The sequence below is a fragment of the Macaca thibetana genome, chromosome 1 (genome assembly GCF_024542745.1).
Source record: "Macaca thibetana thibetana isolate TM-01 chromosome 1, ASM2454274v1, whole genome shotgun sequence".
Classification (NCBI taxonomy): Eukaryota; Metazoa; Chordata; class Mammalia; order Primates; family Cercopithecidae; genus Macaca; species Macaca thibetana.
The window spans coordinates 203,935,513-203,948,246 of NC_065578.1; the positions used below are offsets into that span (position 1 = coordinate 203,935,513).

At 39.7% G+C, this 12,734-nt stretch overlaps 2 protein-coding genes across 13 annotated transcripts in view; one reads left to right on the forward strand and one right to left on the reverse strand.

The window, feature by feature from the left end:
* The window catches only part of NTPCR (nucleoside-triphosphatase, cancer-related), an 805,437-nt gene that overhangs the window by 275,328 nt on the left and 517,375 nt on the right, over positions 1-12,734 (forward strand). The gene's annotated exons all lie outside the window — the stretch shown is intronic.
* Positions 1-12,734, reverse strand: part of SIPA1L2 (signal induced proliferation associated 1 like 2) — a 231,911-nt gene that overhangs the window by 52,574 nt on the left and 166,603 nt on the right. For all 12 annotated transcript variants that reach the window (XM_050769653.1, XM_050769682.1, XM_050769699.1 and 9 more), the window contains one exon: positions 10,444-10,718. In XM_050769653.1, the coding sequence (XP_050625610.1) occupies positions 10,444-10,718 (275 nt within the window). The remainder of the gene's footprint in view (positions 1-10,443; positions 10,719-12,734) is intronic.

Sequence of the window (12,734 nt, forward strand, 5' to 3'; positions counted from 1 at the left end):
GTAGCACTATCCTTTGATGGTAGCGTTAATAGAGAAGAGTGGACTGAATACGCCCTCCTAAAGAAATCTTACACCTGTTTATAGAACATGAGATAGTGATTTCTCTGTGCATCAGTAAACGTTAGTTCTTATCCTTTATTTTAACTCTGTTTCCCTTCCCGAAAGTAAAATTCTCCTCTCTTACTTAGTTTAAGTTACTCTGGATTTACTGAGTTTAATAGTTACATTATTGGTCAAACTGAGTAAATGCAAATTACATTGGGTTGCATTATTTTCTCATAAAATGCCAAGGCTCTACAAGTTTTGTTCATGGATGTACATGGTTTCCAAGCGTTTTCTGTTTATTCAGACACCACATCCCTAGGGCTACTGATTCATCCCCACAGCCAAAGACCTAATCAGAAATCAAAGGTAAGATATGACAGTAGATAATAAAACATCAAGAAAACCTACTCTCGTCTTCCACTCAAACCGATGCTCTAAGGATCACTGGATGTTCAGGTGAACCCCAGGCTTTGGTATCTCACAGGTTCCAGCTACCTGAGTAGTGCGCATCAGGAACTGTAACTGACTACCATCGAAGTTAAAGATCCTGGAGTTATGTGTTGAGTGAAAGGAATGTGAACCTTGAATCTTGTGAACCAAAAGGCAACTTTGCATTTCCAGTGCTTGTTTGGCCTTCACGTTTGTTTGGTATGGGTTTTTAAGAAGAAAAAAGAAAGAGAAGACAGATGGCTGAGTAGTGTGGCCTACTTAATTCATGCCCATAGACTGTAGTCTTTATAAGACACTATAATTTAGCTTGAGGCTTGGAAGGAAACATGTAATATAAATGCATAATCATGACTCATATTTTGAGAGAGTGCTGGCAAAAATCTGTGCAATCCATTAAGTTGAAGAGAGAATCTGGGTGGAATGATTTTATCTCCAACCTTGTGCGGAAAGTCATATAGGAAAGGTCTTTTAAAATAATAAGAACTGGCATCCTTTTGCCCTAATAAAATTTAGCTATTCTCAAAAGAATGGTTTTATTTTAAAATCAAAACCAATTTTGTTATTATGTGACACTTTTACAGCAACTACTCTTGTGAACTAGCTTTTGCTTTGTTTACTTCTATGACTAAGATGCCAAATTAGTACTACTGATATAAGTGATCATCAAACCTAGTCAAACTCAGTTCTGTTCCATATGTATGAGAAATTCCTTAAAGGATGCATACGGAAAATTCAACCAATGTTTAGGGAAATGGGAAAAGGCATAAAAGAAGAACGACAAATGAGCCTGGAGAGGTCCTCGTGCTGCAGAGCCCATCAGAAATGGATCTGCGTCCCCCTTGGCACGCATCCTCTCTCCCTCTTGAGGGGTTTTAGCACAGGACACCAGGCACGACACCCCGGCTCATCTGGAGTGTCAAACTCGGGGCTGTTATGGATGGGGCACACGGCAAATATTTCCATGAGTTAAATAAAGGCTAACTGAAACCCCAACAGACCAAATGCCCAAAGACCTAGCACAAAAAGACATTTCTTAAAAAAGCAAGCTGCTCAACCTGTGTGTAACTGCAACATTCTTAAAGAAAAGACTTTGCTTTCCTGCTACAGTAGAAAAATTCAGACCTCATTGATACACACGCTTGGCTTCCTCTCGACATACCAAATCAAGTCAAAAGATGGAAATTGCATTTCTAGCTTCTGGCACATGCCTTACAGTTTGCTTGCCAATAGGAGATACTAAAAAACCTCAAGATAAGGCTGTGGGATCACTTTTATGTATGCATATTGATTTCCTCTTTGCTTCATAACAAATGTACACATCATCGACTTATGCTCCTAATTACCACGCTACGCAGGGATCAATACAAACTCAGCTTCAGGGTTAAAAATAAGTGCAATTTTTCACATTTCTTCTCTAGCCAATAACTTTTCTGAGTCTATTCTCTCTTCTCACTCAAAAACATATGCTGGAAGGCAAAACATTCTGTAGACCAAGAAGGTCATTGAAAATGTGCTAGTTAGTTAAAAATGTGGCATTCTCAAACTGTAAAAATAACAGGTAATTCCATTAGATGGCATCCTCAGAGGATCTTATATTTTACTCGTCTATTCTAAAAACAGTACTATTTGTCCTTCTGAACTCACGATCATGGACTTCCTGGGATGGCTTAATCCTGTAAAAGGGACACTCATTAACTTATTCATATTCATACTCATGGGCTTTCTCTCCTGCTTCCTGACGCCTAAAGCTAAACTTTCCACCAGAAGACTTCTTGGTTACAGCTGCCACCACTTCCTGGCTTCCTGAACATGATCAGCAAAGAGGGGGTGTCCAATCTTGCTCACAGTTAACAGATACCACAGTCACTGCCAAGTACTGTAGTGTATGGACCCCACAACTTCAGAGGCACCCAGGAAGGTCCCCAAGATGGCATCCACCCACCCAGGCTCATTCCTTTCCAATGACACTTTGAGTTTCTCGGAAGAACCTTCCATTTACCATCAATAATTTGGAGACGGGAAGGTAGAATCCCTGCTGGCCAGGGTATGGACTTGGTTCTAAATCAAGGCTTCAAACTCTGCAGGCTGACCGTCAAGACCACCACTGTTTGAGTCCAGTCAAGCCATACAGTTTTTTCCATTTGTTCCCAACAGGAACCGTAGACACCAAACTGTCTCCATTAAAGACAGAGTTTGAGCTCTAGGCTCAAAATCCAGACATGACTATGTGTAGCTTAGAAATGTGATAACCTCTTAGACTCTCCACTTGAAAATAGAATAGTAACAGCAGAGGGTGCAACAAGATTAAATTACACAAAATATGTAAACTTCCTCAAGTGACAGCTTCAAAAGAAAGAAGTTCATTACAAATAGACATTATTACTTTCTGTTTCTCCAAAAACATTAAACTGCAAAAGGCACATACAATTTTATGAAAGTTCTAGATAATAGATGTTTATAGAGTCCTGGAATTTTAAAGTTTAACTTTCAAATTGAAAAAATCTTTAGAGCTGTAAAATTCCCTTCATCTACATTCATCTGTAGAACAATATATCATTATCCTATTACTTTATTCTTTTCATCTTACATAAAAGTAGGACACATGACTTCGTATTACGCTACTTCGAAACTAAGAAAGGGGAAGAGTCCTAAGGGAATGATGAGTAGCAAAACAAAACCAAAAAACCTAGAAAACCGAGAAAGTTCAAAGGGAAAAATGTATATTCTTATCAAAAAAAGAGAGGGCAGTTGAACAGTACCAGGTACCATAGACTGTGCAGCCACAGCTTCATCTAATCTCATGACTGGAACTTGCATTTACTGGACTCTGAAATTCCCTATTGGTTTTACTTTACTTGGCTGCATCACAGAGAACCTTTAAGTGAATCCAGTGATCTAAGGAAAAGCCTTACAAAGTACTGCAATGCTATCCTTTAATTCCAATCCACCACCTTAGCATGTGTAGCACTTTATAGTATTCCACATACATCATTTGACTTTCACAAAAATTTGTGAGGTACAAAGAAAATTTACGTTTTTCAGAAGAAGGGCTACAGAGGTTGGAAAGATGATACAGTTAATCAGAGATAGGGTTCACAAAGGAACTCAGGTCTTCTGACTCTAAGTTCAGGACTCTTCCTAAAATACATGGCTATTTTTTTTTTTTTTTTTAAAGAAAACCATCAAAGAACAGTTAATGCAGCCTACACCATGTCATATTTTTCAGTAGGTGCTAAAAGAATCTTTGGAAACAAAAGCCGATCCTCTAAAACAAATTAAATGTTTTTTAAATATTATGCATTTTGTAAAAGAATTCTTTTATAGCCCTAGGGATTAAAGTAATCACTGATATTTTAATCATTTTAATGTCTGTTTTGCTAATAGCCTGCTAATAGCTGAAAGACTCCAAATTATCCAACCAGGTGATAGGGGTAATTGATGCTCATTCACTTGAATCACAAACTCTTTCTGGTACATAAAAAATCAAAGGCTTCCAACAGGGAGATAACCACACAGTATAACTTACTGTAAAGGTTAGGGCAGTGTCATCCATGAAATAGGCACTAAATGAAATCGTAATTTGCTTTTCAACAAACTCCTTAATTTACAGATAGAAACAGAGAGATACCCAGAATAGGTAGAAAGAGAGACATCTGGACCATAATCACACTTGACCAAGCCCTCTTATAAAGGTCAGCAATCGAAAAGGTGTCGTATGAAATAGGAAGTGAGGCTATCTGGCACTGACTAATTCATCAGCTTCCTTCCATCCTTTTCCTCCCTCACGAGAAGCAGACACAGGGGCAGATGGTGTCTTTGTATCTCCAGTACCTGTCAGAGCACTGGACAGAAGCTCAGCACGTTCTTACCAAAATCAACTGCTTTGTTTCTTAGAAAGCTTAAGAGCAGGAACAACACTGCACTGTAATATTTCAAAAGTATACAGAGAAGATTCTCAATAGCTAGCTACCTGATGCCTGATTTCTGAAGAATGTATTTCTATGGGGGAGAACATCCAATGGCCGTCCACTATGGTAGCCACGGTGTAACCTGTCAAGCATGAGATGGTTACTGGTCTAACACAATGCTCATGCTTTACCACCACCCTACGCATTCCTCTTACTGTGATGGTAATATCTCAGCATTCAAAATGAAAAAACACGGGGGCACTAAAGTGAGGATTATTAATTGGAGAGGGTGACAGCATTTTCTACACTACTTTGAGACATTTATTATTAAGTAGTAAGTTGTTGCTATAGTTTGAGAAAAATCACTTTTAAATAGCTAAAATATGAATAAGTCTTATGGCATTTTAGAAAGCCTGAAAGACAAAAAGGAGTCCTTGAAAGTCAGATTACATCTGTCCTATCGTTTTAAAAGCCCTAGTGCTCAGCACTGCTCCTGGCACAAGCTAGTTAAGAGTGAGTGAGTGAATGAGTGAATGAATGAATGAATGAGTGAATGAGTGAATGCAAGGTAATCGACCTTCAATTCTATAATCCTGTGTTCTTACTTTAGGGAGTGAGAGAACAATCTGAACGTTATATTGGAGGAACTGGCCAGAGGACTCAGAATAGGGACTGTACTTTAGGTTACCTTTGTTCTGTATTGTTTTCACATTTCACATCAAAATTCATTCCTGGAGGGTCCATAAGACAATACCAGACATAACTGATTTTTATTACCCATACAAATAAGTTGGAACTCTAATACAAAAGCTCACGTGAGACACATGCACGCACATGTTCTCTGCAGCACTGTAACAACAAAGACATGGAATCCACCTAGATGTTCAACAGTGGTCTGGATAAAGAAAATGTGGTGCATATACACCATGGAATACTACACAGCCACAAAAAAGAATTGAAACCATGTCTTTTGCTGCAACACGGGTGGAGCTGGAGGCCATTATCCTAAGCAAATTAACATGGGAACAGAAAACCAAATGCTGCCATGTTCTTGCTCACAAGCGGGAGTTAAACATTGAGCACACATGGACACAAAGAAAGGAACAATAGACACTGGGGCCTACTTGAGGGTGAAGGGTGAGAGAAGGGTGGGGATGGAAAAATTACCTGCTGGGAACTTTGCTGATTACCCGGGTGACAAAATTATCTGTACACCCAACCCCCACAACATGTAATTTACCCATGTAACACACCTGCACATGTACCCCTTGAACCTAAAAGCTGGAAAGAAAAAAAGTTTGCTTTGTAATGAATAATAAATGGAATAAAGCATGGAAATTTTTTTTTTTAAAAAAGCAAGCTCACTTGAGTCCAGATTTCAGCCCACCATTTATTTTATATAGGTATGTGTGTAGATATATATACAAAAATAAAAACTGTTAAACTGACAAAATTGAGTTTTCCTTCTATTTCCATATTCTCCTCTCTGCATACTTCAGGGGGTTGAATGATCAGGCAACAGACAGCAAAACAGGAGATGAGGACATAAAGTTTTAATTTTATAGAATGATGAGAGAATAATAATTTAGACTCATGATAACATGAGAAAATTTCCACTGTTTTGCATTATATAGAAAAATGCCTTGGATAGTATATCAACAAAGTATGAAAAAATTCACACAAAACAGATGCACTGTAGCAAGGAATTTCATTTCCATATTTATTGGACATATTTACTAAATTCACTCATATTATATAACAACTCATGCATAATTCTGATGAGTTGTTACTTCCTTTATATCTGCCTTTTAGGCTGATATGCTTTCCTTCAAATGACACTGATAGAATGTCAGTCACCTTTGAAGGCCAGAGGCTGGGCCATACCAGTGGCTGTAAATTATCCCTTGCAAAAACAAGAAAGATCTTAATTAAGCATTTCTGGCCCGAGCAACTCTTCATCTTTGCCACAGAGACTGTCTGCTTGAGAAACACTGTGGTTCCCCTTTCAAACCTCATTTCCATTTGAAGAGTGCTATTCCCAAACTGCTTCTTGCCACTCATTCCCACTGTATATGAATTCACTCCAGGATCCAATCCCAGCACGAGATCAGTTAATAAGTGTCCCTCAAGGGGGATTCTCCCTGCTCAGCATTCCCTGCAAATCCACAAGGAAAACTAAAAATGGCTCTGACTTCCTTTCAAGCTGAGGGACAAGCTAGACTGTCACCTCCCTTAGGCTGGCAAAGGGGACTTCAAAACACAGGTGGCTTTAGATTGAACATAAATACTTTTCTGGGAATTCAAAACGCAGGTGGCTTTGGATTCAACATATTAATAAACACTTTTCCTACTAAAGACTGCATTTAATCCAGCAGCTTCTGAGTCAAAACCAAACACCTTTTGACCTGAGGACAAGAGATACTGTCTATTAAATGACAGGCCGCTCATGCTGCCCACAGGAGCAGCTGGGCTCCCATGTCAAATGATGTCCTCAGTGATATCCTGGTAGGAAAAAAATGGGAGTTGATAAATGGCAAAAATGAACCGAAGCATTTTTCACAACACTTATGAGACTAAAATATCTCGTAATTCCTTAATTTGGCCATTTTTGCAGTCTTCATAGTGTTTATGTTAAAAACTACTTTAAAAAATGTATATGTATATATACACACATACACACAGAAACACATACATGCATATACATGTCCATTTAAATAATATTCCTCCTCCCTGACAAGCACTAAGAGCCAGTTTGAGAAAGATGGAGGTCATTTTCCATGCTGCAAGTCAAATGTATAGCTTTAGCTTCAGGCACATCCCGGTATGTGTTACTATACGGTTAAAGGTACTAAAGGTTGTTTGGTTTAAAGGGTTTGTATTTTAAATTTTAAAATGAGTGAAGTGCTACCCATTTCCCCTTAGTCCCTCCTCTACAGTTTCTTAACAAATCTAATAATGCAGAAGGCTAAACATGCTGAGTGCAAGGGTGAAACTGAAAATGACATTTCATACTTGCTTGCGGTCAAAAGCAAAGGGCTGGTATTGCAAGGGTGGTGTCTGGTTATGAGAGGTTGTCTGACAACAGCAAGTACTTTTATCAGGGCACCAGACAGTTGCAGGCAGAAAACAAATCAAAACTAACAAAAATATGGATTTAAAAATTTACAAATTCAGATTCACAGAAAACTGGAAAACTGAATTGAAAGAGTTTTAAATGATACAGGCTAGGCTTAAAGCCTTCACGACTTGCAGTAATGTGGATGATGGGTGTGCCAATTTTGGAACGTTGCTGCTAGGCAAATAGCTAATTCTAACCCTTCTGGCTAGGGTTAAAAGACAGTTATTACAGATTAATTGGGAAAAAAAAAACCCTGTATGTTTAGGGAATGACATTAATGAGACTCCTAGGAAGCAAGGGCAAAATCTTTAAATAAATATCTTGCCTAGTTCCAATAAGAGAATTTGCATTTAAAACAAAGAATTAATTATGTATAGACCAAGGCAGATAACTGACTCCTTAGAGGAAAAACATGTCCTTGGATAAAAAGATAACAGCTGCTGGAACTTTCAAATTGTAGTTTTTGTTTGTTTTAGCTGAAAAACAATTCAATATTTCGTAGAAAATTCTATTCTCCTAAATTATATTTCTAAATACCAAATATAACGACAACTTTACCATTTTTATTAAACAGATCTCTTGAAAGCTTTAAAAATTTCTTACTAACAGTAAACTAAAACTAAAAATAGGCAAGAAATGTTATTTTCTAACCCAAAGGAAGCTCATGGTAACATATTTGTCCAATTCTAGAGTAATCGGCTGCTAGGACAGATAAAAGATACAAAGGCAGATAAAAGACGGATTCTTATCATAAGCATTAAAAATCTATTTTTCTACTAAGGAAGACAGAAATCTTACTGTATGAAAAAATTTCTAACAAATGCTGGAAAATTTACTATAAAAGATTTTTACATATATAGTACTTTAGCTTTTAAGGTCTAAAGGATTTGCCTTTTGCTATTTCTAAGACCCATTTTTAATAAATTAATTTTTTATTTTCTTTGGACTCATAGTAGTACATGTGATTCATGGGACTCTCGAAAAACAGATGGATTCAACCAGGCAGAATCAGGCAAGGCAATAAGAAACACCTTCACATGGGACTGATACTCTACAGAGAAATCTTAGTTTCTTAAATCCTTATTTTATAAACATACTGGGCAAACACAGGAAACAAGGTCACAGAAAGTGAGGCTGGAGGCAAATGGTAAGATAACTAATAGAGAAAGATTTTTGCAAGATTTTGCACATTAACCATAGAGGAAGACAGTGTAAGCAACTTTTTTTCCTAAAAGGAGATCATGGTTTAGCTGATCTATCCAATACGGCAGCCAATAGCAACACGTGGCCAATGAAATATAAATTAATTAAAAGGAAAATTTCGTTTCCTAAGTTGCACTATAGTTCATGTACGTAATAGCCACTTGTGGTTTGTGGCTACTGCTCTGAACAGCACAGACACATAAGTAGAAGTGCAAATGGAGAGTCCTGGCTTAAAGGATGAAGAAAGGAGATAGAGAAAGGAGAGAGCATGACCTAGGTTAATAAGTCCAGAAAGTAGACCCAACAAGCCTACTATCTTTGGATAATAAGAATTTCTTTTTTAATATGAAAGAAATTAAAATGAATATGCTAAAGTTTTATTTATTATTATTTGAGATGCAGTCTCACTCTGTCACTCATGCTGGAGTACAGGGGCACGATCTCAGCTCACCGTAGCCTTGACCTCCCAGGCTCAAGGGATCCTCCTACCTTCCCCTCCTGAGTAGCTGGGACTATAGATGCACATCACTGCACCTGGCTAATTTTTGTATTTTCTGAAGAGATGGGGTTTTGCCATGTTGCCCAGGCTGGTCTCAAACTCCTGGGCCCAAGCGATCTGCCCACCTCGACCTCCCAAAGTGCTGGGATTACAGGTGTGAGCCATAGGGCCCAGCCTAAAGTTTTATTTTTTTAAATTAAATGTGTGGAGTAATTACGCTAAAAGGTTCTAAGTGCTTTACATACATTATTTTATTTCATCTTCATTGAAATCGTCGGAGGTAGGCAATATAATCATCCCATCTTATAGAGAGTAAGTGAGACTTAGAGAGTGTGTGAGTTGCCCCAGGCCACAGAGCAAATTCCTGGATTCCAAGCATACTTAGTCTCTCACAAGCCAGAGCTCTTAAGGCTGCCTGTAGGAACTCCATTTGGGAATGAAGACAGAGAGAAGGTGCTCTAGATACTACCACCAGTCATGCATTACCACAAGTAGTGGGCCACAGCCTGAATGAATGGCTCCTTCTTAATTAGCATTCTTTTTCCTTTTGGCCTAATATTTTATGTTGGGCATGATTATTTTCTATTAGTAATGGAACAGTATTGCTTTCTAACCCCATTCTTATCCTAGCCCTCCACCTATCTGCCTCTGAACCTTCCAAGTCTAGCCATTCCTTTTCAACTATTTCTCCTGGCAGTTTATGACAACGCCCTGAACCAGTTCAACATCTCTCAAGCTCCAATTGAGAATGGAGTATTCACCACACAGAGTACATGCGCTGTTCCAACATTCTTTCATACCTACAAGTATTGGTTTATTAAATATTTTTTAAATAATCAATGGCTTCATGTTATGGGAGGATATTCTAACTGAATGGTTATTTAATGTGTTCAAGGCTGAGTTGTGATGCAGAATTATTTGCTCTTAGATATAAGTCTGACTGGTCCAGGGGAACCAGGCAGGTGCTCTTCCTGTTAGTTCAGAATAGCTCAGCTTTTATGTAGTCAATGTCCCAATAAATCACTTAGAAAATTACTTTTTATCATTTATTACATATTTTAAAGCTCCTTTTCAATTCCTCGAATGAGAGACATCACAACAACATTGTACCAAGACGCACTTGACTGCATTTTCTGAGGACCTTGCAGGGGCAGTGAGGACAGCCACCTGCTACAGAGGCGAAGGAGGAGTGAGCATTACTTGGGCCTGGCACGCCTTACCTTCGGGGGGAGCCGTCGTCGTGGGGCTGGATGATGACCACCTTCACAGTCACAGAAGTGCGGAGCAGGTCGATCATCTGCTCGTGTGTCAGAGTGGCCACGGCGACTTTGCAGATCTCCACGAGGCGGCTCCCTTGGCGAAGGCCAGCCTTCCAGGCAAAGCCAAAAGGTTCCACATCTGCGACAATTCCTTCAAAATTCACATGGAAGCCAAGCTGGCCCAGCCCATTCCTCCTCAGGGTCATTTCCACAGTCTCGCAGCCTCTCGTCACTATCTAAGGGGGAAGGAGACTGTTAGAGATGCCCTTCCTGCCCAAGCTGCCATGGGGCTCTACCAAAGGTGCACGTACGGGCCTTCATGCCAGCCCTCTCCCTTGGGCCCTCACAGCCCAGCCCGTCTCTCTCTGCCTTTTCCTTAAACTGTCCAAGTGACAAGACCAGGACACATTTAAGTTCAGAGCTGATCACAATTAACATTAGCATCAAGTGCAAAGAAAATAATAGAAGCACAACAATGGTTTCATTCTTCATTCTAAGTCAAATCTATTCTTGATACAGGTGTCCCGCTTTCTTAGATGTCACTGACCCAGAGCTTGGGAGCTTCAGATGGACTGAGATAATTCCCCTTTTTCCTTTATTGTGTCAAGTGACTTAGCTTTTAAGCATATAAATCCCATTGTTCTAGATGGATTTTTGCGATGTAAAACGTAAAGATTTTGGAGACCATTACAAGTTTCAGTCAGCAAGCACTAAAAATCATTAGACAATTTAAAGAAAAACACCCCAAAACACTTGAAAGCTAACGCTTAAAAGCCCACTCTGAGGTTCAGGAAGGGCAAACGCAGAAAGTCAGAGCTTTAAGAAAACTCTAAATGTTCTCTACACACCAGCCCTGGGGACATACTGTGGAGGGTTCTGTCCCCTAGGGTCCTTGTCTGTGCTTGCCCGAGTGGTGAGGACCATTCAGATCCACGGCGGGGGCAGGCCAGCCAGACTCCTTGGCCATCTGTTCACAAGACAAGTGTGCAGGATGGTGCTCTGGCAGGCAGCAGAGAGTCCCTCTGGGCCTATGGGCTGCCTCTCCTCCACTGGGCCTGTCTCCTGGGGCTGAGGGCAGCCCCAAGCAGAGGAAGCCCCAGTGTATGTACCTTACTCAAGAGTGAGAGAGAGTCAACAGCAGTCCCACAAAAAGGAACATGAAAGAAGAATGGTGGTTTGCATCCCAATTGGTACATTAAAGCACCACTAATGTAGTCTTCAAAAGCACTCACTGAGCATAGTTTACATGCAATGAAAGAAAAACATGGGCTCATTAAACATCATCTGATGACTATGACATCACCTATCTGTGGGAATTTCAAGTTGGGAGGTATCATACTCCTATCCCCAAAAGCCCAGAGGCAATGTATGAAGTTTCAGTTTAATGAACGTTCTATTTCTATGAAACATGCTCTGAATACACAGATACCTATTTAATAAGACCTATGACAGTAAGTACAGCTGTGGGACTGGGGCTGGTTCATGTATCACCAGTGTCTGATGTTTCCATGGTTACCACAAGTGCACACAATGCCAATCAGCTTTTCCCAGACAGCCATGACAGTTCACGACTCAGCAAAATGCAGAAAGGGGATTGCTGGTTTTAGTTAGTGGTGACGTTTTAGAATATTGACATTTCTAAAGTCATGAACTGAAGTAACTTAAAACTTGAAGAAGTAGTTCTGTAATACGCACAACACAAATATATCTTGTTCTCTTCTTTTTCAACTCTGTTCTAAGCAATCCTATCAAAAGATGACACATAACATGTACCCAGCCTCCTTTCAAATATCAATGCAATTATGAGGTGAAATTTATCATCCATGTATCAGAATGAAGAGTTATTGGCTGAGCCTTTCCAGAGTCCTCCAGCTCTGGCTCTCCTGCTCATTTCCTCCAGTCACCTGCCATCTCCTCTACTTTGTCTTTTTGCTATTTCTTTATCCCCTCTGTTTATTGCTTCCTCACATCCCCAAAGTCTGAAGGAAGGTGTTCTCCATGTATTTGGACTTCCTCCATGGACCCAACTATCACACGAAAACTGTTGTCTCCTAGCCAGGACTGGCTATGTAATTTGTGGGGCCCCATGAAAAATCAAAATGCAAGGCTCCTTATGAAAAAATCATGAAGAATTTCAAGATGGCAATGGCAGAGCATTCAGTCAAGCACAAACTCTTCTGAGAGTGGGTCCCTGAGCAACTGCACGGGGTGCACATCTGGGAAGTGAACCCTGCCTGGCCCTCTAGGAACAA